The sequence below is a fragment of the Schistocerca piceifrons genome, chromosome X, assembly GCF_021461385.2.
Source record: "Schistocerca piceifrons isolate TAMUIC-IGC-003096 chromosome X, iqSchPice1.1, whole genome shotgun sequence".
In the NCBI taxonomy this organism is placed as follows: domain Eukaryota; kingdom Metazoa; phylum Arthropoda; class Insecta; order Orthoptera; family Acrididae; genus Schistocerca; species Schistocerca piceifrons.
In genome coordinates, this window is record NC_060149.1 from 813,900,695 (window position 1) to 813,922,626 (window position 21,932).

At 42.3% G+C, this 21,932-nt stretch overlaps 1 protein-coding gene across 1 annotated transcript in view; it reads right to left on the reverse strand.

The window, feature by feature from the left end:
- The window catches only part of LOC124722723 (GTPase-activating Rap/Ran-GAP domain-like protein 3), a 346,637-nt gene extending 327,715 nt beyond the window's left edge, over positions 1-18,922 (reverse strand). The window contains exons 1-2 of the mRNA XM_047247864.1: positions 18,915-18,922; positions 18,779-18,848 (exon numbers count right to left, since the gene is read on the reverse strand). Of these exons, the coding sequence (XP_047103820.1) occupies positions 18,779-18,848; positions 18,915-18,922 (78 nt within the window). The remainder of the gene's footprint in view (positions 1-18,778; positions 18,849-18,914) is intronic.
- Between the last annotated feature and the right edge of the window lie 3,010 nt (positions 18,923-21,932).

Consider the following 21,932-nt stretch of genomic DNA (forward strand, 5'->3'; position numbering starts at 1 on the left):
CCATTTTCCACTGCTGCGGCCTGAGCATCAGGTGTCTGGATTATTCATTTTGTTTATCATTGTACATTGAAGCTGAAACAAATCCGAGGATTAATAAACATGTCTGACCTTTTTCCCTTTCTCCTCTTTCTCTTTTTCCTTTCTCTTCGTTGTCGCAGACTTGTGTTTAGATTCCATAATGTTTATATCATTTAAATATAGCTTGCACTCTTGCACACCACACCCAAAGCTGTCAAAAGTTTGTAAAAGAAATCATTGTCAGTGTTGCAAACTCAAAGGTCTCGAGACGAAGTGGAGGTGCACTGCGGCAAGCTATGGTATCGCTACGTATGAAACCGTGAAACCTATGTAACTACTCTCTGCCCCAGTTCTGGGTGCAACTGACGGGTAACAGGAGTGCACGATGACGGTGATCTTCAGGAATAGCAAAAGGAATCCCAGAGACGGCACAGTTATAGTAATTCTTCACTTCGGCACTGATGCATGCTAGCTGCCATTGACGCGAAGAGAACTGGGGAGTAGTCATGGGAAGGCCCAACTGTTTTTTTTTTTTTTTTTACTTTTGTTGTCCGCAGCTCGTGGTCTTGCGGTAGCGTTCTCACTTCCTGCGCACGGGGTCCCGGGTTTGATTCCCGGCGGGGTTAGGGATTTTCCCTGCCTCGAGATGTCTCCATCACCATCATTCATCCCCATTACGGTCGGAGGAAGGCAATGGCAAACCACCTCCGCTAGGCCGCTAGGACCTTGCCTAGTCGACGGTGCGGGTCTCCCGCATCGTTCCCTACGCTCCTCGAAGTATGGGACCTCATCACCATCATCATCATCATCATTTATCCTACTAACCACGTTTTAGGTTTCTTATTGGTCCAGTTGTAATCGCTTGTTTAAGAAAAGAACTGATAACCAATAAACAGGGAATGAAAACAGGCAAAAATTCAACTCGCCGCATCAGTTTTCAAATAAGAAGTTTTAATTGGTAAAATTTTCATTGGTTTCAAGTACTGGATTACTGAAAACAAAGTAAAGAAAGCATTTCTCGTTCAGTAACAATCCCGAACGACAGTCAGATGGTACTAGAAGCGATACAGCATTTTGAGCTAATAACGTTCTCGCCATGTGATGTCCATGTACTTTACTAGCTATTAGACGGCGCTCGGTGAACACGTTATTTTATTCGTTGGTAGAATAGCCCATTTAAAAGTGAGCTACGATACACAACATTATGTTGGTGGTGGTTTAACTATGAAATTTCCGACTTTTCAACACTGACCTACATTATGAGCCGATTACTGATGAATGTTGCAGTCTTTGTACATGTCCTGAAACCCAATATGATACAAAATCTCTTTATTTTACAACAGCCATCTGACGTTTTCCAACTGAGCACCCTGGGAAATCCAAATCCTTGGGAGATTTCCCCCCCCCCTCCCCCCCATGAGGCTTAGGCCCCAGTTGTTACCCCCCCCACCCCCCTCCCTCGACGGGGCAACAGTTTTTGATGGAACTGAACGAGTATGGAGTTCTCACATGCAGGGTGGCGCGGAGCCAACTGACACATTTGAGATGTGAGTAGTGCGCCCCCACTATAGCTTGTCGAGGTTGGCTGAATGGGGTATGGATGAGACGACGAGAGAGGGGGGTTGTTTATGTGGGAAGGACGCCATTTCATGACGTGTGCCACCGCGATGTCAGTCATAGTTGCCAACTGTAGAGTCATATCCCCACGCGTAGGGACTTTCGGCTCTTTTTTCCAAAATGTATGGACTGTAAAACGTAGGGACTTCCTGTCCAAGACAGTAAAATTACAAAATAAGAAATTAACAAAGAAAAAGTTGCCAAACTGTATAAATTTTACATCCTGTATACGTCTCTCACCACTGCATGTAAGATCCAGTCTCACGGACGAAACGAGATGCAGAAGGAAAGTATTTTAGTCACTGTCTGGAGAGGGTACGTGACAGGAAATACTGACGTGTTTGCTGCTTAGCGCTCCTCGTGCCGATGACCGGCTGCCCCATGAAGTACAAATTTCGCAAGGAAAGAACATAGATTTGGCACTGCGTACTACAAGACAATCATTTTAAAATGCTGCACTTATTTGCAGCAAATAACGTAAATTAAATTGAAGTTGTTGCAATACAACGATGCCCAGTGTTGAGGTAACACTGGCGCTAGCAACAATCGCTAATAGAAGAAAGTCAGCCGGCCAGTGTGGTCGAGCGGTTCTAGGCGCTTCAGTCTGGAACCGCGCGACCGCTACTGTCGCAGATTCGAATTATGCCTCGGGCATGGATGTGTGTGATGTCCTTAGGTTAGTTAGGTTTAAGTAGTTGTAAGTTCTAGGGGACTGATGACTTCAGATCGTAAGTCCCATGGTTCTCAAGGCCATTTGAACCATTTGAGTGCTCCGATGTGGGCCGACATGCGACGACTGAAACCAGGGGCTTATCAGGCAACTTTTAACGCGTCTACTGTAATCACTGCACCATTGTTACTCTCACAGTCACCGACTTAACTTCTGCGGCGCCGATTAGGTTTCTATCTTCGTTGCGTATTCACATAATGAAAATAAAGGATAAACAGATCGCGTAGATCAGTTCAGCTTCTTTAACCTTAACCTAAGCTTCCAAAGTTCTTTTCTTGGATGTGTGTAACTGCAGTGTTAGTGTTTTCTTTTTTATTGTGGCTTCAGCCCTGAAAAAGAAAAGATTGTTACAAAGCAGTGACGGATAAAGTCGAAAGCAGAAATTTAGGGAAGTGTGGCAAGAGGAAGAACAGTTTAACTGCAGATCCCAAGGGTAGTTATTGTGCTCGTTGCAGGGCGTGTGATGTTAGTTTGTTTGCTGAAAGAAGCGAAACTTTTGAAACGCGCAAATTGCGATTCACACAAAAGTCAAATATCACAATTTAATAAACAATCAGTGCTTTCATCGTGGGTGCATCAAACTATTACAAGACTGCAAGTCTTAAGCTTGAAGAGTATACCAAAGCTGCTGGAGTAAGATCGGCGGCAGCTTTTGCTGACCACTCAGTATCCTTCTCAACAATAGATCATACAGGTGAGCTCATAAAAGACCTTTTCATTGATTCTAAAATTTCCCAAACATGAAAATTCACAGAAAAAGCACAGTATTTAAAAAATGTTGTGGCTAAAATAGAGTCCAATAAACTGAACGGTATCCTGCAAACTCTCAAGTTTTCATTATTTGTAGACGTTGGCACTGACATTTCCAGTAAAAAATTATTGTGTTTAGTTGTTAGAATTTTTTGGAAGACAGAAAGAGCACTGTTACACCGTTGTTGGAAATCAACTTCAGATGCCGTAAATTGAACCGCATAAGCTCTGTCTGATGCAGGCATCACATGCTCCAACGAGAAAAATATCTCAACTTAAAGTATTATTGCCATGCTTGCAGATAAAGCACAGGAAAACTGCTCGTTGATGAGAAAACTGAAAGCTGAGCAGATGATTCATCCTTTGTTACTAAATGTATATATGCTGTTCGGAAATTCCCGTTACGAATTTCTAAGACTTGCAGGGGGAGTAAGTACATAATATTTTGAGTAGGACCCCACGTCCGGAAACGTACCGCTTCCGTTCTACTTTTCGAGCAGTATCTTAGGATTCACTGATGACCAGTATCGCGTGTTCTGTTTGTTTACCCAGCCAGAAACATGAACATGTGCTTCGTCGGTCATTAGCAAATTACACAGAACGTGTGGGTTTTACCCGTAACAAACTACTCGCTGTGGTGCAGAAAAGCGTGTCTTACTTGCTTGTCTCTTTCATTAATTTGTCGCGCAACTTCAGTTTGTAAAGGTGAAGTTTTATCAATGTTAGCATTAGATTTAAACTTATTTTACTGACACACTAAATGCAAGATTGCTGCCGTGCCGAACGGCAGGGACTGTGTTTAAAACCTTCCATCACTGTCTGCAGGTTCTTTGACGTCCGCACTGTTCATAAAAATCTACGCTTCACGTCTAAAGCGTTACCAGTTTCTTCAAATTCTTTCACCCAAGCCAGTATGGTATTGCGAGACGGTACATGACCGTGAACTGTCTTTCATAGACACGATGCTCTTCCGTGACAGAATTTGTTTTGTAATAACTGCGAACACAGGTAACTCGGTGTTGCACGTTCCAAAACATCATTGCAACTGACATCTGTGCTTCCAACTCATTTTCGACCATGTCCCTACACTACACGTGATAAGTCCCGACGTTCAACTTGAACGTCGCTACAGACGTAAAAAAATTATAGACTGACGACAAAAAAAAGATAATCATGTATTGTGGGATTTGGTAGTAACATTTCCCCTTTATTAACGATTTTTTACTCTGAACAATCACTGTTTTTTCAAATAAAATGTCCAAAACGTTATTTGGGAAACTTAGTCTCTGTGCCATGCGCGGCAGTACATCAGTTTGAGCTTCATACTTAAGACGCCAACAGGCGCAGCGGAATGGAGTCTTTCTTTTGTAAATGACGCACTATTTCCAGTCATTCTCCACTGGAGCTGTCTGAAAAGAAAATATTCGTTTTTAGTTTTTGTTTTGTCGGTTCCTTTAATCCAACACTGATGGCCACCGGGTACTTGGGAAACGCAGCGACGCTGGTACGAATGTGGCGAGGAACAGATGTTCCGCATAATACCAAGAAAAAAAATAGCTTCCCGGTTCAAATTTTTATTTCTTCAAATGACTAGTTTCGGAGTTTTACAAAGTCCCGATTTTCAGAGTGTAATACTTTGAAACCTCGAACTGCACAGTCGAAGAAATAAAAATTTGCGTCTGAAAGCTGAGCTTTTTTGTACAGTGATAAAACAAAACAGGTGCAGGATAAGCACTGAAACCAGTACCACTGCCGCACTTCTAATAACTTACGCAGCTCGCGATTCTTATCAAACACTTGCTGTGATTGAAATGACGCACAGACGTATCAGTGTTTCACAAAAGCGTCTTACATACCAGTTTGAGCAATTTATTTCGCATTTCAAAACAACACATTTAAGTGATTATTCCTGAAACTGAGAAATACAGTACCATACCTGCTTAACGGAGGCTCTCAGTCGTTCTGAAAAGGTTAATTAAGTATCAATACATCTTTTTGATTTTATAAAAAGTTGTTTACACAACTTCATTCAAAAGAGAAGAGAGGTTAATACATACTAACATCCTCGTACACGACAGATTTGGTGTTGTAAGACAGAATGGAGGCTGTGTTTTCCAATTTTGGATTTTTTGCATCATCAGTGCCCTTCATTTCTGTCTCTAGTAATGGTACAGTAGCTCGTTGAGGAGCCCCACCTGTGCTATGTTTTCTTCTTTTCAGATTTTAGTCTCTTCAGGTGTTCCGCTATTAAGTCGCCATAACATTAATGTTCGTCCAAAGTATTCGTTAGCACTTTTCATAGATATATCGGCTGTTTCTTCACTGATTTCCTACTTCGATTCCAAAATTGCCCAAAATATGAAAATTAATAGAACAAATACTACAATATTTAAAAAAAAAAATGTTCTGCTGTGTACATACCACAAGGCCGCATCCCCTGTTGGCGATTGCGTATGGACCGGAGAAGAAGACCCATCCATCGTCCTGGATTCGAATCCGGCTTTTTGATTCCATGACATACCACCTTTAACCGTGTTTTGTTCTGACGGTCAACGTATATTAGGTACAAAGTTCCGAGCTTTTTAGCTCTAATGTTTTAGATACATGTACGCCCGAAGACGTGGCTTTTAGTGCCACGAACCGGTAGTTATCTAAAAATAATGGACTAAATCCAGCTTAAGCGGTTTATTAACATCCAAGATGACTACTCATAGTTGTGGTTTGCCTACTTGCAAGGTTGTCTGCAGCTTTTCGTGTTTTCCGTTCAGGTCTAATGCCTACGTCATTTAAATATAAGAGTCATTGAATACACTGAAGCGCCAAAGAAACTGGTATAGGCATGCGTATTCAAATACAGAGATATGTAAACAGGCAGAATACAGCACTGTGGTTGGCAACGCCTATATAAGAGAAGTGCCTCGCGCAGTTGTTAGATCGGTTACTGCTGCTACAATGGCAGGTTATCAGGATTTAAGTGAGTTTGAACGTGGTGTTATAGTCTGCGCACGAGGGATGGGACACAGCATCTCCGAGGTAGCGATGGGGATTTTCCCGTATGATCATTTCACGAGTGTACTGTGATATCAGGAATCCGTTAACACATCAAATCTCCGACATCGCTATGGCCGAAAAAAGATCCTGCAAGAATGGGACCAACGAAGACTGAAGAGAATCGTTCAACGTGACAGAAGTGCAACCCATTCGCAAATTGCTGCAGATTTCAATGCTGGGGCATCAACAAATGTCAGCGTGCGAACCATTCAACGAAACATCATCGATACGGGCTTTCGGAACCGAAGGCCTATTCACGTACCCTTGATGACTGCACGACACAAAGCTTTACGCCTCGCCTGGGCCCGTCAGCACCGACATTGGACTGTGCGCCGTGCCGGCTCGTATCGATTGATCGATCGGGTCGGCATGGTGTGATCCTTGGGCTCGGCCGTTTGACGTGGCTTTTGGATGCGGCGGGCGTGTGGCGCTAGAGAGGGACAGCCGGCGCTGCGAAATCAGGGGGAGCGTGGTTGAGCAGGCCGGGGCACGACGCAGAGGTTGTGGTGTGTTTGGTACGTTTGCAAGACCGAACCTGGCTTGTAGTGTGGGAACTGGACTCGGCCACATTACCCGAATCGAGTCGTGCGGCCCTGATGTGGATCTGTAAAGGATTTCATAAAGGATTTGGTGAGAATTGCTTGTCATGTTTTTGGTGCGCATATTATACTGATCCTTGCTTCCCAAGTATCGGCACCATGACTGGAAACTGTTGTCTTGCCAACCAAAAGGTCCCATCTGTTTAGTGCTGTTTAAGTAAACACGTGTTACTGTGTTTGGTTAAAGGTTTATCTGGATTTTGTGATGTGATACAGCTCGAGTACGCGAGGTGTATTAATTGGCACTATTGCTATTCGGAGTGACGGGCGGCATAAGTCAGTATGGTGAAACTGTAATATTTTTCCAGGTACACTGAGCTGTGTGGACGTTGTTATAGTTGGTTCAAAGCACAGGCTTAACACTGATTGGTTCAAATGGCCCTGAGCACTATGGGACTTAACATCTATGGTCATCAGTCCCCTAGAACTTAGAACTACTTAAACCTAACTAACCTAAGGACATCACACTACACCCAGTCATCACGAGGCAGAGAAAGCTTTAACATTGAATCTGTACGTTCTGTGTTATCTAATTGCATTACTTGTTCATTCGTAAACAGTGAAATGGTAGTCTTACTTGACTGTTTAAGTTTATCAGCGTCCTCTTAAGGGGTAATTTAAATGAGCTCCCCAGTATCAGTGAGCATATGTTAACCTACTAGTGTATAGTTCAAATGGCTCTAAGCACTATGGGACTTAACATCTGAGGTCATCAGTCACCTAGACTTAGAACTACTTAAACCTAACTAACCTAATGACATCACACACAACCATGCCCGAGGCAGGATTCGAACCTGCGGCCGTAGGAGCAGCGCGGTTCCGAACTGAAGTGCCTAGAACCGCACGGCCACAACGGCCGGCTAACCTACTAGTGTAGTTTAAATTTCTAAGCTGACTTCGTATTATGCTATTCACCATCGTCCTTTAAGGTTACGTCAAGGGCATTAGTTATTGATTCACCCTTGACTGTTTTATTTCAATGTTCGTGAAATAGGGTATTATCTTATACATCGTAGTTATTTTACGTTTGAGGAATTAATATTTGCCGTTTTCTCTCCCCCCCCCCCCTTTCTCTGAATCTATGAAGTAGCACGGGCTCTAAGACTTTTCTTTCAGTGTGTTATAGTGTACTGTGTGCGACACCCTGTCCAGCTCGTCCGCTTACTGTGGGTTCTGGGTCTAGCCGCCTCTAGGAATCGTTAGCGCCAGGATTTCACCCGGAACAAGTCCCGCCCACTCACCCCCGGTCTTCCCGGTCTTTGTTCGGCGCCTGGGCATCGTTTCAGTTGACCCACGTGGTTTACCGCGTTCAGCTGCACTCGCTCGGCGTGAATGTTAAATTAATATCTTGCTAGGTCTTAAATGTTGCCACAGTTAAGACACGTTACAAAAAACGTGTACAGTTGGCCTCAGCTGTGCCAGGTACTTCCACAGCAAACATAAGAGAAAACAATTTAGCACTGAATTCTTTAAATGCGAGAACTCAGTATTCAGATGAATAGCCTATGAAGAAACATACTTCTGTGTGAGAAAAAGCACCCAATGGTAAAACAGGAAAAATCTACCCTCAAAGAATAATTTGCTAGGAGAAATAGGAACCACGGTATACTTGACACTCGAGTTTCCGATCTCAGACAGTATACGCTAACAGGCACCAGTGTTCACTATAATTCCAGAGGGCATCAAAATTACTTTGTTCTTGCTACAGCGATCCAGGCTGTTTTCGCATGTTATTCACTGAATAGTTTTGGTGAAAAGTTTTAGGGGTGGAAGAAGAGCTAGCACAGCATGAAGAACGTTTTAAAGCCGTCAAACACGGCAGCATTTATTTCCTCCTTAACTGCTCTGTGACAAACATACACATCATCAGTATCATTTTTAAATAATGGTTTGAATGGCATTTATGAAATTAATAAATCTTTTGGTTAAAAATAGACAGGGCAAAGAATAACGACAGATTATTTTCTGAGACGTTTGCAACAGCGTATAGTACATTAATCACACAGAAACAGCCACAATTCTTTATAACCTCGTTTATAATGCGCAGGTATGGCATTGGAAGAATTTACAAGTTTAAATTCACCCATTACCCATGCAAATGGTAACGAAATATGTCATATAAGCAAATATCTTACTGCTTTCATTAGGCATTCCTACTTTATGGCATTCTTATATTCTTTAATTTTCGTTAGTTACTATGAGGGCCTACATAAACAAAACGACTTTCACTTATTTCTATATAACGTTGATGTTAGACAACAGAGTTGGTCGACTGCACCAGTGGCTTTACTACCGACATGACAGATTCAAGACCATTGTTATCGCATTGTATGTTTGCTCTGCTGTTTCCCTCAAATGAACGTATTATAATAAGTGAATTAGTTAAAGAAAATTTGTCCTTATCGCCCTTAAATAACATCACGTTATTTTTTGTTTTCTATTGCTGGCGATGCTTTCAATTCTCTATAAATATTTTTATTTATTTAATAATTCAAATTCATGTTATGTAACTATCCAGAAAACCTTAAATTTCTTATCATTACTGAATTTCATCACAGTGTAACATGTGTTGAACAGTGACGATAACAACTTTGTTGTAGCTTCCAGTTTGCGGAACTGGCGGCTGTTTAGGGGAGGGCCTTACACTACGGATAGGCGTGGAGGGGGGTGAATGGGCGGGACTTGTTCCGGGTGAAATCCTAGCGCTAAGGGCACGTGCCGCCTCTGGTCTGGGTCCAGTGGGGCCCCCCTTCTGCTACTTGAATTAGCCTGTGCCTATGTCACGTCGCCTGTTTTGCAAATCTGTCACGAAGGGGTGTATCTGCTTGTACTTTTTTTTTAATTTGTGATATCCATGATTGGTTAAACTTTATCTCATTATTGTAGTCTCCTTTTACCAGTTTTACTGTGTACAGAATTTAATTAACTTGCGAATCACTTAGTGCCTGTTTAAAGGTTAATGTTGTTGTTTGAATAGGGCGCTTGCCCGTGCTTGTACGGATTCCTTGCTAACTTCCCTTATCACAAAAATTTTAAAGATAAAATTTTAATTCCTAAAGAAAAGTTTAATAAAAGTGTTGTTGCTGTGAACTGTGAATGTTGCTTATGTGGCTCGGCCCTACCGCTCAACAGCAATTGCCTGATTAGGGTGGATTGACCACCACAGACCGTTGATGACTGGAAACATGTTGCCTGGTCGGACGAGTCTCATTTCAAATTGTATCGAGCGAATAGACGTGTACGGGTACGGAGACAACCCCATGAATCCATAGACCCTGCATGTCAGCAGAGAATTGTTCAAGCTGAAGGAAGCTCTGTAATGGTAGGGTCGTGTGCAATTACAGTGACATGGGATACGTGATACGCCTAGATACGACTCTGACAGGTGAGGCGTACGTAAGCATCCTGGCTGATCACCTGCATATTTCCATGTTCACTGTGGGTTCGGACGGACTTGGGCAATTCCATCAGGACAATACGACACCCCACACGTTCAGAATTGCTACAGAGTGGCTCCAGGAATACTTTTCCGAGTTTAAACACTTCCGCTGACTGCCAAACTCCCAAGACATGAACATTATTGAGCACATCTGGGATGCCTTGCAATGTGTTGTTCAGAAGAGATCTCCACCCCCTCGTACCCTTACGGATTTATGGACAGCCCTGCAGGATTCATGGTGTCAGTTTCCTCCAGTATTACTTCAGACATTAGCCGGCTCCATGCCACGTCGTGTTGATGCACTTCTGTGTACTCACAAGGACCCTTCACGATATCAGGCAGGTGTACAAGTTTCTTTGCCTCTTCAGTGTACATGCTGTTAATACATATCTGTCATTTTTATGAAAAATTCACGTCTTTCTGTTTCTAATTACATACCACAAACAAAATATAAGGCATTATGTACCAATCATTTATGAAAGATTGTTAAAAAAGATCGTTTAAATCAAAGAAAAAACATTGCATTTGATTTTTCATCTTTATATATTTTAAGTTTCATGGAAACCCTCATAGAACATGCACCATTGTTTAAAATCTTGCATCAGCCACGACTCGAACCCGGGTCGCCCACATTGCAGACGAGCATTCCGCCACATAGCCATGCGGAACGGCGGCAAAATCTGTCGTATATCACTGAATTAAAGACACTCGAAAAATTTCAAATATTGATATTGATTTTTGAGTTCTGAACTTCACATAGACTTGGTTCCTATGTGGTCTACTTATGGGACGGAGTATCACCAGTAGGCACTAAAGGTGAAAAAATGTTTTGTCGTCCATCTCCACCCCTAGACTCAATTTACAAAACTATAATCTTTGTTATTTATCGCCATCATAAAGGGATTATAGCAATTGAATCCCGCATGGTAGGAAACACAGATGCCGCTGCAGAACAGAACAGACAGATACATGAGGAATAACTAACTCTAGGCTGACACGACGAATTGATTTCTGTGGACCATGTGAAAAACTTTGTTGAATGTGCTTTACATCTTGAACGAACACACGGGGTCGATAGTTGGATTTCACCTCACATAAACAACCAGTCTACATCTGCATCTACATTTACATGGACACCTCGTAAGCCACCGTACGGTGCGTAGCGGAGGGCACCCTGCACCGCTCACTACTTGTCATTTCCTCTCCTGTTCCACTAGCAAATAGGGCGAGGGAAAAACGACTGTCTGTCTGCTTCAGTATGGGCCCTAATTTCTCGTATCTTACCTTCATGGTACTTACGCGCAATGTGTGTTGGCGGCATTAGAATCGTTCGGCAATCATCTTCAAATGCCGGTTCTCTAAATTTTCTCAATAGTATTTATCGCCTTCCCTCCAGGGATTCCCATTTGAGTTCTCCGTAACACCTACGCGTTGTTCGAACCTAACGATAACAAATCTAGCAGCCCGCCTCTGAATCGCATCGATGTCTTCCTTCAATTCGTCCTGATAAGGATCCCAAGCACTCGAGCAGTATTCAAGAATAGGTCGCACCAGCGTTTATATGCGGTCTCCATTACAGGTGAACCACTCTTTCCTATCATTCTCTCCATAAACCGAAGTCGACCATTCGTCCTCCCTACCACACTTCTCACACGCTCGTTCCACCTCACATCGCTTTGCAACGTTATGCCCAGATATTTAAGCGACTTGACTGTGGAAAGCAGGATGCTAGTAATACTGTATCCGAACATTACAGGTTTGATCTTTCTACTCATCCGCATTAACTTACATTTTTCCACATTTAGCGCTAGCTGCCATTCATCATACTAACCAGAAATTTTATCTAAATCGTCTTGTACCTGCCTACAGTCACTCAACTTCGACACCTTACCGTACACCACAGCATCGTCAGCAAACAACCGCAGATTGCTGCCCATCCTGTCAGCAAAATCAGTCTCCAGAAACCGTTGGTGCCATCGTTGAATCCTTTGAACTGCAGGATGTTCTCTCAGGAATATCACCCCGCTCTGTTGTAACTGAATTCCACCTGTTGACACGGACAACCCACAATGCCTTTTGTTGGTGTGATGTTGTCATGTCTTCTCTATGGAGGTCAGGTAATATATGAGCAAGCGAGTCGGCTGTCAGGAAGGCCCCTTCCGACAACCACATGGACAACTTAATTTCATTAAAATTTTCTCCAGGATTTTATCTTCGTACGTGTAGAAGATGCACTCTTGAGAAATCGGATGAATGTTCTTTAAAAAACTGTGCAAAGGACGCATTTAACACACCTGGTACCGTGACCAGCTTGTTACGTGGGGCAATGCGTCGTATGTCAGACCTGTCTCTTATCGGGAGGTCTACACAGCAAACGTGTTGTAGCATAGGTAATACCACCTGACGTACGTAGGCGATAGCATAACCAACTCTGTCGTATCGCAAGTCGAAACACAACGTCCAGAAGATGTTACTGATTGAAAGTAAATTAAATAAAGTAAATCTTAACGGTGACAGCGCCTGTCACAAACTGTAAGAAGGTCGGTTGGTTGATTTGGGGGAGGGGACCTTAAAGTGAGGTAATCGGTACCGTCGGATTACGGGGATGGGGAAGAAATTATGCCGTCCCCTTTCAAAGGAACCATCTCGGGATGTACCCGAAGTGATTTAGGGAAATTACGGTAAACCTGATTCAGGATGGTCGGACGTGCGTTTGAAACGTCGTCGTCCTGAATGCGTATCCAGTGGGTTAACCACTGCGCCACCTCGCTCGGGTGTAATGAAGGCAGTAAGTCGGTTGTGGAATAAACGTTGAATGATGGCGCTTAGGATATTTTCAAAGGGAATGTTGCGCTTGTAACGATTCTGTCTCTTAGACTCAGTGCAGATATAATACATTTATATAGGCTACACAGTAGAATCATTAACTACGCATCCACTCTTCCATTTATTTTTCAATTCATCCAGCACACCTGAAGAGTTGATTGAAAGGCATTTTGGTATGACAACATTTTTCTGTAAACGACATCTTAGTAAAATTTGCGATAAGTTATCGAGGTAATTGGCAAGTCGTGGCAACATGATGGCTGTCAATTTGTTGATTACTGCTCAAAACAGTTTCTGTTTTGCAAATTTAATGACTTTGTCTTTCTCAGTATCGTGCTTAAACCTGAAGAAACAATAAAAACATGTGTTTAATTGATTACGCCTCGCCGGCCAGAGTGGCCGTGCGGTTCTAGGCGCTTCAGTCTGGAGCCGAGCGACCGCTACGGCCGCAGGTTCGAATCCTGCCTCGGGCATGGATGTGTGTGATGTCTTTCGGTTAGTTAGGTTTAATTAGTTCTAAGTTCTAGGCGACTGATGACCTCAGAAGTTAAGTCGCATAGTGCTCAGAGCCATTTGAACCATTTTTGACCTTTTTCTTAGACTTCCTTGACTGGCCTTGGCACGCCACTGGCTTCGTCGAGCACTTACGAATTGTAAAATTGACGTTTGTGTAAATTTTATCGAACAGTTTTGTGAACTGTAACAGCATAAATTGAACAATTATGGAACGATAGGGAAGGAAGTTGACCATGCCCTTTCAAAGAACCCACCCGCCATTTGCCTGAAGCGCTTCAGGGATATCAGGGAAAATCTAAATCAGGATGGCCGGACGGGGGTTTGAACCGTCTTCCTCTCGAATGTGAGTCCATTTTATACAGTGGTATGAGGGAGTGCCGTGAACAACATACTAGGAATCCTACTGATAAGGGATGAGCGTAGGGTGGTGGTCCATTTGAAGGTCACTTCAAACTCGGCTTTTTCCCGAATAACTCTAACACCATGGCCTCTAGCGAAAACATATTCCAGAAAAAAATTTAAATACAATAAAGTTCCTACAGAAAGGTCCTGCTCATTTTTTCTGTAGGACTAACAGTTTGCATGCAGTGAGCGAGAGAATGTGAAAATCTCGCGTGTTGTTTATGAAGGCCAGCTTCAACATTGCGAGTTGCATAAAACAAGAGTGGTTGGGGCAACTGAATCATCCTGTGTAGTCTCGACAGCAGAAACAGTCATATATTAGGGGCAGTCAAATCGCAACCGAACTCCTGCTACAACGGGACCGTGGAATGGTTTTTTTCAAAAGCAGTCACCACATGCGTTAAGAAATTCATCCCACTGGGAGACGAGACGATCAATTCCTATTTCGTAGAATGCAGTCGGCCGATGACGGATCCACAACCGCACCCACTCTAGCACCTCCTTGTCCAACCGAAACCTATATCCATGCCGAAGATGTGAAAATCACACGATGAAAGACCCGGGCTGTACGGAGCAGTTGCATGGTTTCCCAACCAAATCGCTGAAAGGTATCCTTCGTCCGATTGGCAGTGTGGGGGCGCGCGTTATGCATCAAGATGACTCCGTCTGACAGCATTCCTACAGTCCGAGGGCAAACGGGAAAGCTTCAGTGGAAACAATCCACATCCCTCCGGTCAAAGAAATCCAAAACTGTTCTCACAAGTTCCGGTAAAGTCGTGATGATCTTCTTCTTCGACTGCAGGGGCCATCTGCTCGTTCAGTTCCTCGAGCGTGGAACCAAAATCAGTGCGCAGTGCTATGAAGATACTTCGCAGAAACTGCTATGCGCCATGAAGTCAAAACACCCAGAAATGTTGTCGGACGGAATCATCATGTTGCACGATAACACCCGCCCCTACATTGCCAATCTGACGAAGGCTACGCTTCAGCTATTTGGTTGGGAAACTCTGTTACATCTTCTGTACAGCTCGGATCTTTCATCGCATAATTTTCATATTTTGTGCGACCTGAAGAAAGACCTGCATGGAAGTCGGCTGCAGTCTGACGATGACGTGCAAGAGTGGGTACGACTGTGGCTCTGTCAGCGGCAGAACGCGTTCTACGAAACAGGAAAAGATCGTCTCGTCTCCCAGTGGGATAAATTTCTTAACGCATGTGGTGACTACTTTTAAATGGAACCATTCCATAGTCCTTTTGCGGCGGATGCTAGGTTGTCATTTGACTGCCCCTCATAGAAAACTAGTGTACGCACTGGAAAGCACAATAAATATGATTACTATCTCCGTTTTTGTGTTGCAACTGAACTGACTTTCTAGATAAGATTATTCGTTTTTATTACTGTCACTCTTCGTTTCATGTTACACTGTAAACATATGATGAAATGACTACTCTGTCTTCAAAGACGTCATCAGCCCAACGTTTGGTTTGTACACCATGCTGCGCTAGTAAACATGGTCCCATTGGAAGTGGGATCCATAATCTTCCTCCGATCTTTGAACTTATTTTTTTTTAGTCAGTTATAGGGTGGCCAAAGTTGAATATGGTTTCTGTACAAAGGTGCGACTCGACGTTTTTCACATTAATAATTTGTTATCGGTCTTTCGATTCAAATGGTTCAAATGGCTCTGAGCACTATGGGACTTAACAGCTATGGTCGTCAGTCCCCTAGAACTTAGAACTACTTAAACCTAACTAACCTAAGGACATCACACAACACCCAGTCATCACGAGGCAGAGAAAATCCCTGACCCCGCCGGGAATCGAACGCGGGAACCCTGGCGCCGCAAGCGTCGGTCTTTCGTTTGATCAAGTGCTCATAATACAAGTTAATGAAATACAAAAAATAGCCGCCTGTTAATATAGGACAAATAATCGGTACAAACAGCTCCATTTTTCATATATTTATAGCACAAGTTCTGTATCAACTACCAGTATGTTCGTAATAAGTGAACAGGGAGAAAATTGGTGTTCTTGGATAGATGGAATAGACATAAACAAAGTTTTTTATGTAGCTACATGCAGCACGTTCATGTAAGACAAGAGTCAACATGGTGAAAACTATGCAAATCTCCTGGAACTATTAGCTCTAAAGATACGTGATAAGACGTCTGTATTTCAAAAGAAAAAAAAATCATCTCTTTTTACGAGTGTATACCAGCCGTCAAAGGCGTATTGGGAATGGGTGGTAAGAAGAATCTGAGGTACGAATTTTTTGATCATTCGTCCTGTTCACTAGATTCGTCACCATACTGCTTGTATCTTCTACGACATCTAAAGAAATTTATAGGCAGAAAACTCTGTGAATCCGTTGAAGATGCTATGCGAGCCGTAGATGAGTACTCTGTAGACTGTCCAGAACAGCAGCAACAGGGGTGGAACTCCCACTGGGCCGGCCGCGGTGGTCTAGCGGTTCTAGGCGCTCAGTCCGGAGCCACGCGACTGCTACGGTCGCAGGTTCGAATCCTGCCTCGGGCATGGATGTGTGTGATGTCCTTAGGTTAGTTAGGTTTAAGTAGTTCTAAGTTCTAGGGGACTGATGAACATAGATGTCAAGTCCCATAGTGCTCAGAGCCATTTGAACCATTTTTTTGAACTCCCACTGGAGTATCGTTGAACAGTGTGTATTAACCCTGACGTGGGTTATGTAGAAAAATACGGTGAGGTGACAAAAATCAGGGTCCGCAGCTCGTGGTCGTGCGGTAGCGTTCTCGCTTCCCGCGCCCGGGTTCCCGGGTTCGATTCCCGGCGGGGTCAGGGATATTCTCTGCCTCGTGATGACTGGGTGTTGTGTGATGTCCTTAGGTTAGTTAGGTTTAAGTGGCTCTAAGTTCTAGGGGACTGATGGCCGTAGATGTTAAGTCCCATAGTGCTCAGAGCCACAAAAATCATGGGGGGGGGGGGCAGTGATATGCACACAGATAGCAACAGTATCGCGTACATGAGGTATTAAAGAGCAGTGCGTTGGTGATTATGTGAGAAGAGCAGTGAGCAGTGCATTGGTGATTATGTGAGAAGAGCAGTGAGCAGTGCATTGGTGATTATGTGAGAAGATATCCGACATGATCATGGCCACACGACGGGAATTAAGTCTCTGAACACGGAATGGCAGTTGGAACTAGACGCATGGGACATTTCTCACTGTGGCCGACAGACTTCTGTTAACGACCGAGAACAGCGGCGTTTGCGTAGAGTTAGGACAGTGAGGTGAAATTTGGCGTTAATGGGCTATGGCAGCAAATGATCCACGCCTTTGCGAACACCAAGACATCGCCGGCAGCGCGTCTCCTGGGCCGGTGACCAGATCGGTTGAACCCTGACGACTGGAAAATTGTGACCTGGTCAGAAGAGTCCTGCCTTCAGTTGATAAGACTGACAATAAGGTTCGAATGAGGCGCAGACCCCACCAAGCCTTGGACCCAAGTTGTCAACAAGGCGCTGTGCGAGACGGTGGTGCCTCCATAACTGTGTGGGCTGTGTTTACATGGCACATTGATTGGAAATGGTTCAAATGGCTCTGAGCACTATGGGACTTAACTTCTGAGGTCATCAGTCCCCTAGAACTTAGAACTACTTAAACCTAACTAACCTAAGGACATCACACACATCCATGCCCGAGGCAGGATTCGAACCTGCGGCCGGAGCGGTCGCGCCGTTCCAGACTGTAGCGCCTAGAACCACTCGGTCACCACGGCCGGTTTGGAAATGGTTATGTTAGGCTATCTGGAGACCATCTGCAGTCATTCACGGAATTCATGTTCCCAAATAACGATGGAATTTTTATGGATGGCAATGCGTCATGTAACTGGGCCATAACAATTTGCAATTGGTTTGAAGAACGTTCTGGACAATTCGAGAGAATGATTTGGCATCCCAGATCGCCCGAATTGAATTCCATCGAACATTTATGAGACGTAATTGACAAATCTGTTCGAGCAGAAAATCCTTGTCAACAAGGCACTGAGCCAGATGGTGGTGACTCCATAACTGTGTGGGCTGTGTTTACATGGCACATTGATTGGAAATGGTTATGTTTGGCTCTCTGGAGACCATCTGCAGTCATTCACGGACTTCATGTTCCCAAATAACGATGGAATTTCTATCGATGACAATGTGTCACGTAACTGGGCCACAACTGTTTGTGATTGGTTTGAAGAACATTCTGAACAGTTCGAGCGAATTATTTGGCAACCCAGATCGTCCGAATTGAATCACATCGAACATTTATGGCACATAATCGACAGAGTTGTTCGAGCACAAAATCCTGCACCGGCAACACTTTCGCAATTATGGAAGGCTATAGAGGCAGCATGGCTCAGTACTTCTGCAGGGGACTTCCAAGAAAGTCCATGCCACTCGAGATGATGCACTATGCAGGGAAAATAGGGATCCGAGACAATATTAGGAGATATTCCATGACTTTCGTCACATCAGTGTAAGAGCATATATGTCCTAAGAGACACAGCCAAGAAACGTTTTTCTTGCGCTCGTATCTCATGTTGTATAAAATTTCCTTAAGTTGATGATAACCTCATTCCAGAGAAGGAATCAAAATCATGGGTAAAAGCAAATGATTTTTATTCGATACTACATCAGCTATAGATATCATGTATTAGATGCACCATGAGTGTACAGTAACACACACTTCTCACGTGAATTTTGTTGGACGCTTTTCTGTTCTTGTGAAGTCACACCTAGCTTTAAAATTAAGTGTAGACCAAAAATACAATAAAATATATGGTTACGGTATTAATTTGCTGAGTTATTACTTACCAATTCTACTGATCCATAATGGCGACGGCTGAAGACGCCGCGACGGGAGATCAAATCAGTGGTTGAAGAGCTGAAAGACAAAGAACAGCCAGTAAGTGTAAACGAAATGATAAGTTATTTGACAGAAACAATTAACCTTAACATAAAGTTAAGAGGAATATTGTAAATAAATTCGAAGAACTGAACACTAATAAACCACAATATAAGTACTTAACAATGAGAGTAATAGTTATGATTTCCTGTTGCTCTTGTAACTATCATGAGTCGTTTTACTCCAATAAGATGATATAGAATGTTGTAATAGTAAACATAATTTTAAATAGCTATAAAGGCTTTTGATACCTCTGATTCAGACATATTACTTATTAAAATGAGTCAGGTGAACATCTCAAAGAGTATCATATTTAGATCGACAAACAAATAAGTAAAAACAAATATCGACTAATCATCTATAGGTCAGAGAAGTCGTCACTGGAAACATGTACTGCCGTATCAGTGGACATTATCATGAGAAATTTCGTCCTGTACTTCTTGATGGTATCTAAGTACCGTATCAAAGACAAAGTAAAAGATCTCGGCATAACTTTGGATGAGTATTTAAATTACGTAGATGAAACTGTCTTGACTGTACGAAATCGAAAAATTTAGAAAAAAGTATTTCCTCAAAAACTTATTCATTCTTATGTCCAGCCGAATCTGTTTTGTCGATTAACACGGCACAAATAGTGAAAAGAGCTGGCGACTCTAGCTAGCCTCGAATGGTTGTCTAAGGTGTGTGTAACATTCACATCTTTGATCGTGGCAGTCCTCCCTACACTCAGTTAGGGTGGATACAGTCGGAAGGGTGACTTGATTTTCACATGCTCTGTGTCTTTCGTCGGTTTCTTAGTCGCTACTGAGTTCAACATCTACAACGACATATTAAATATCCATCACCAGTCTCTAACTGCAAGGTCTGTTACGCCCAGTGACGTAACTGCACCTACGCGTAACACTAAATCTCTGGGACAATTTACCAGTAAGCAGCATCTTATCCAAATCCTCTCTGCATTAAGAGGGCTGTAAAGCTTTATCTGATTTCCAAGGGATACCCTCCCTCTCGGCATATCCCAGCTGTTTTTGTTCTGCCCGACAGCAGTCCAGTATTTCTGCTACATTGTCAACACTATTAATAGTTTCATCATCCCTTTTTTCTGCTTTCTTTTCTACATTTCATCTACTAACCTTACCCTATTATTTATCGTCTCCGGACCAAACAACTTCTTCAGAATTGATTTCTTCTGAATTGTTGCCATATATTTGTGTTGGACATCATTATTTACATTCCACAAAATCCTGATGATGAAATTGCTTAACGTGAAGTTAATTTGACTGACCTTAATGAAATACTGAATAATAATAATAATAATAATAATAATAATAATAATAATATTTGCTGCTCATGCACATGCACATTGTAATAATTACTATAGATATTATCATTATTATTACTATTGCAATGCTCCTGCAGTAAATAAATTTTAATGTTAACTTATAAAAACTATCTGTTAAAATATAAGAAGGGACCTGCAGGTCCTTATTTTGTCAGGAGAAATAAATGTGTAAATAAAAAAAATGTTATAATTCTGTAATTCTTAAATTGTATGCAAATGCTTAATCCATCTCAAATATGAAATTAATTCAGAACAATTCAACATACTCATAACGTATTTCTAATACTACCTTTGAACGTTGTCCAGAATCTGCAAAACAAAACAGAACTTAATAATGAAGTCATTTCAGAACTTTTACATAATGTTCATAACCGACATTTAACAAGATTAAGGAGTATTATGGCTATTTCAGTTCTCATTTCCTTACCCAGGATGACTATTTCCCACATTAACGTAAGCCCATCTGCCAAGAAGGAATAGTTGTCGATAAATCTTTTTATTGCTTTCCATTGTGTATGCTTGTAACTTATTTCTTAAAATAAGTTATATGTAGTTCAAGTATGTATCAAGATTTCATCCAGTAACAGCCAGTGTATTAGGACAGATGAAAATATGAGAACGGTACCAGTTTGAAATTTATTTCCTAACTTTAGCTATGTATCATCGTACATTAACGCAAAGGGAACATGTAACATTATATATTATATCGTACACAAACCGTTCAGAATGATTCGTGTTTCACCTGTATGAAACGAATACTCAGAGCTGTGACTGTTCTCTCTTCTCAGATGGAAGAGGATGAGTAGAACATAGTATAAACCTAGCCGTGGTCGACATCTGACAGTGTATCTTAGATTATAACTGTTAAATTTGTTACATCACGGAGTGTCGTCTTCCATTTCGTGTCGAACTAAAGCGACCGAAAATATTTAAAACTAAGTAATCCATAATATGATGGGATCCAGTTGACCACTTTCCCCCATGATATGACGTTGCCCTACATGAATGCTAACACAGAACACTTCACGTAAAGATAGATATTAAATTTACTCACCATAAACAAATTTTTGTTCTATTCCTAATCCACGTCTCAGAAAAAAAAATTAGGGCTAGTGTAGTGAGTAGCCAAAGTCTAACTTGATAGCGTTGGCATTCATTGAGCACCTTCGAGAGCACAGATTTTTTTTCGTAAATCTTAACTACTTCAAGCAGCTCTAAATATTATGATGTGGTCTAGGCTCCAAAAAGTTGAGTTCTTACGATACTTGCAAAGTTATTTCCTTTTATTGCCACACACAGGCAAACAACAACCACCTCAGTGCCAATGTCAACGCGCGTTCCAATTAGCTAATTACTCGTCACGTCGATAGATACCTACGTTCTGGTCTTCAGCGAACTGTTTGTTAGTACTCTATGAAATGGAATATCCGGGACACAAGAGTTCTAAATTAGTCCGTTATGCCGAAGACAGGAAGACCTCGTTCAGTTTTCATCGAACAAAGAGCCATGTTACTCCCGGCGGGGAACTATCATTTTTTTACTCTAATTGTTCTTTCTCGTCCAATATATATGAAAATTTATTACTTGTGGTAAGAGTAGCCGTGGTATGACGGTCATAGGCAGCTGCAACTAACCCGGAAGTCGCTGGAGGTCTCCTTACTTTAATTTTTAAATTTGTTCTAACTAAAGTGAAAAATAACTGTACTTAAGTTAACTGTCAA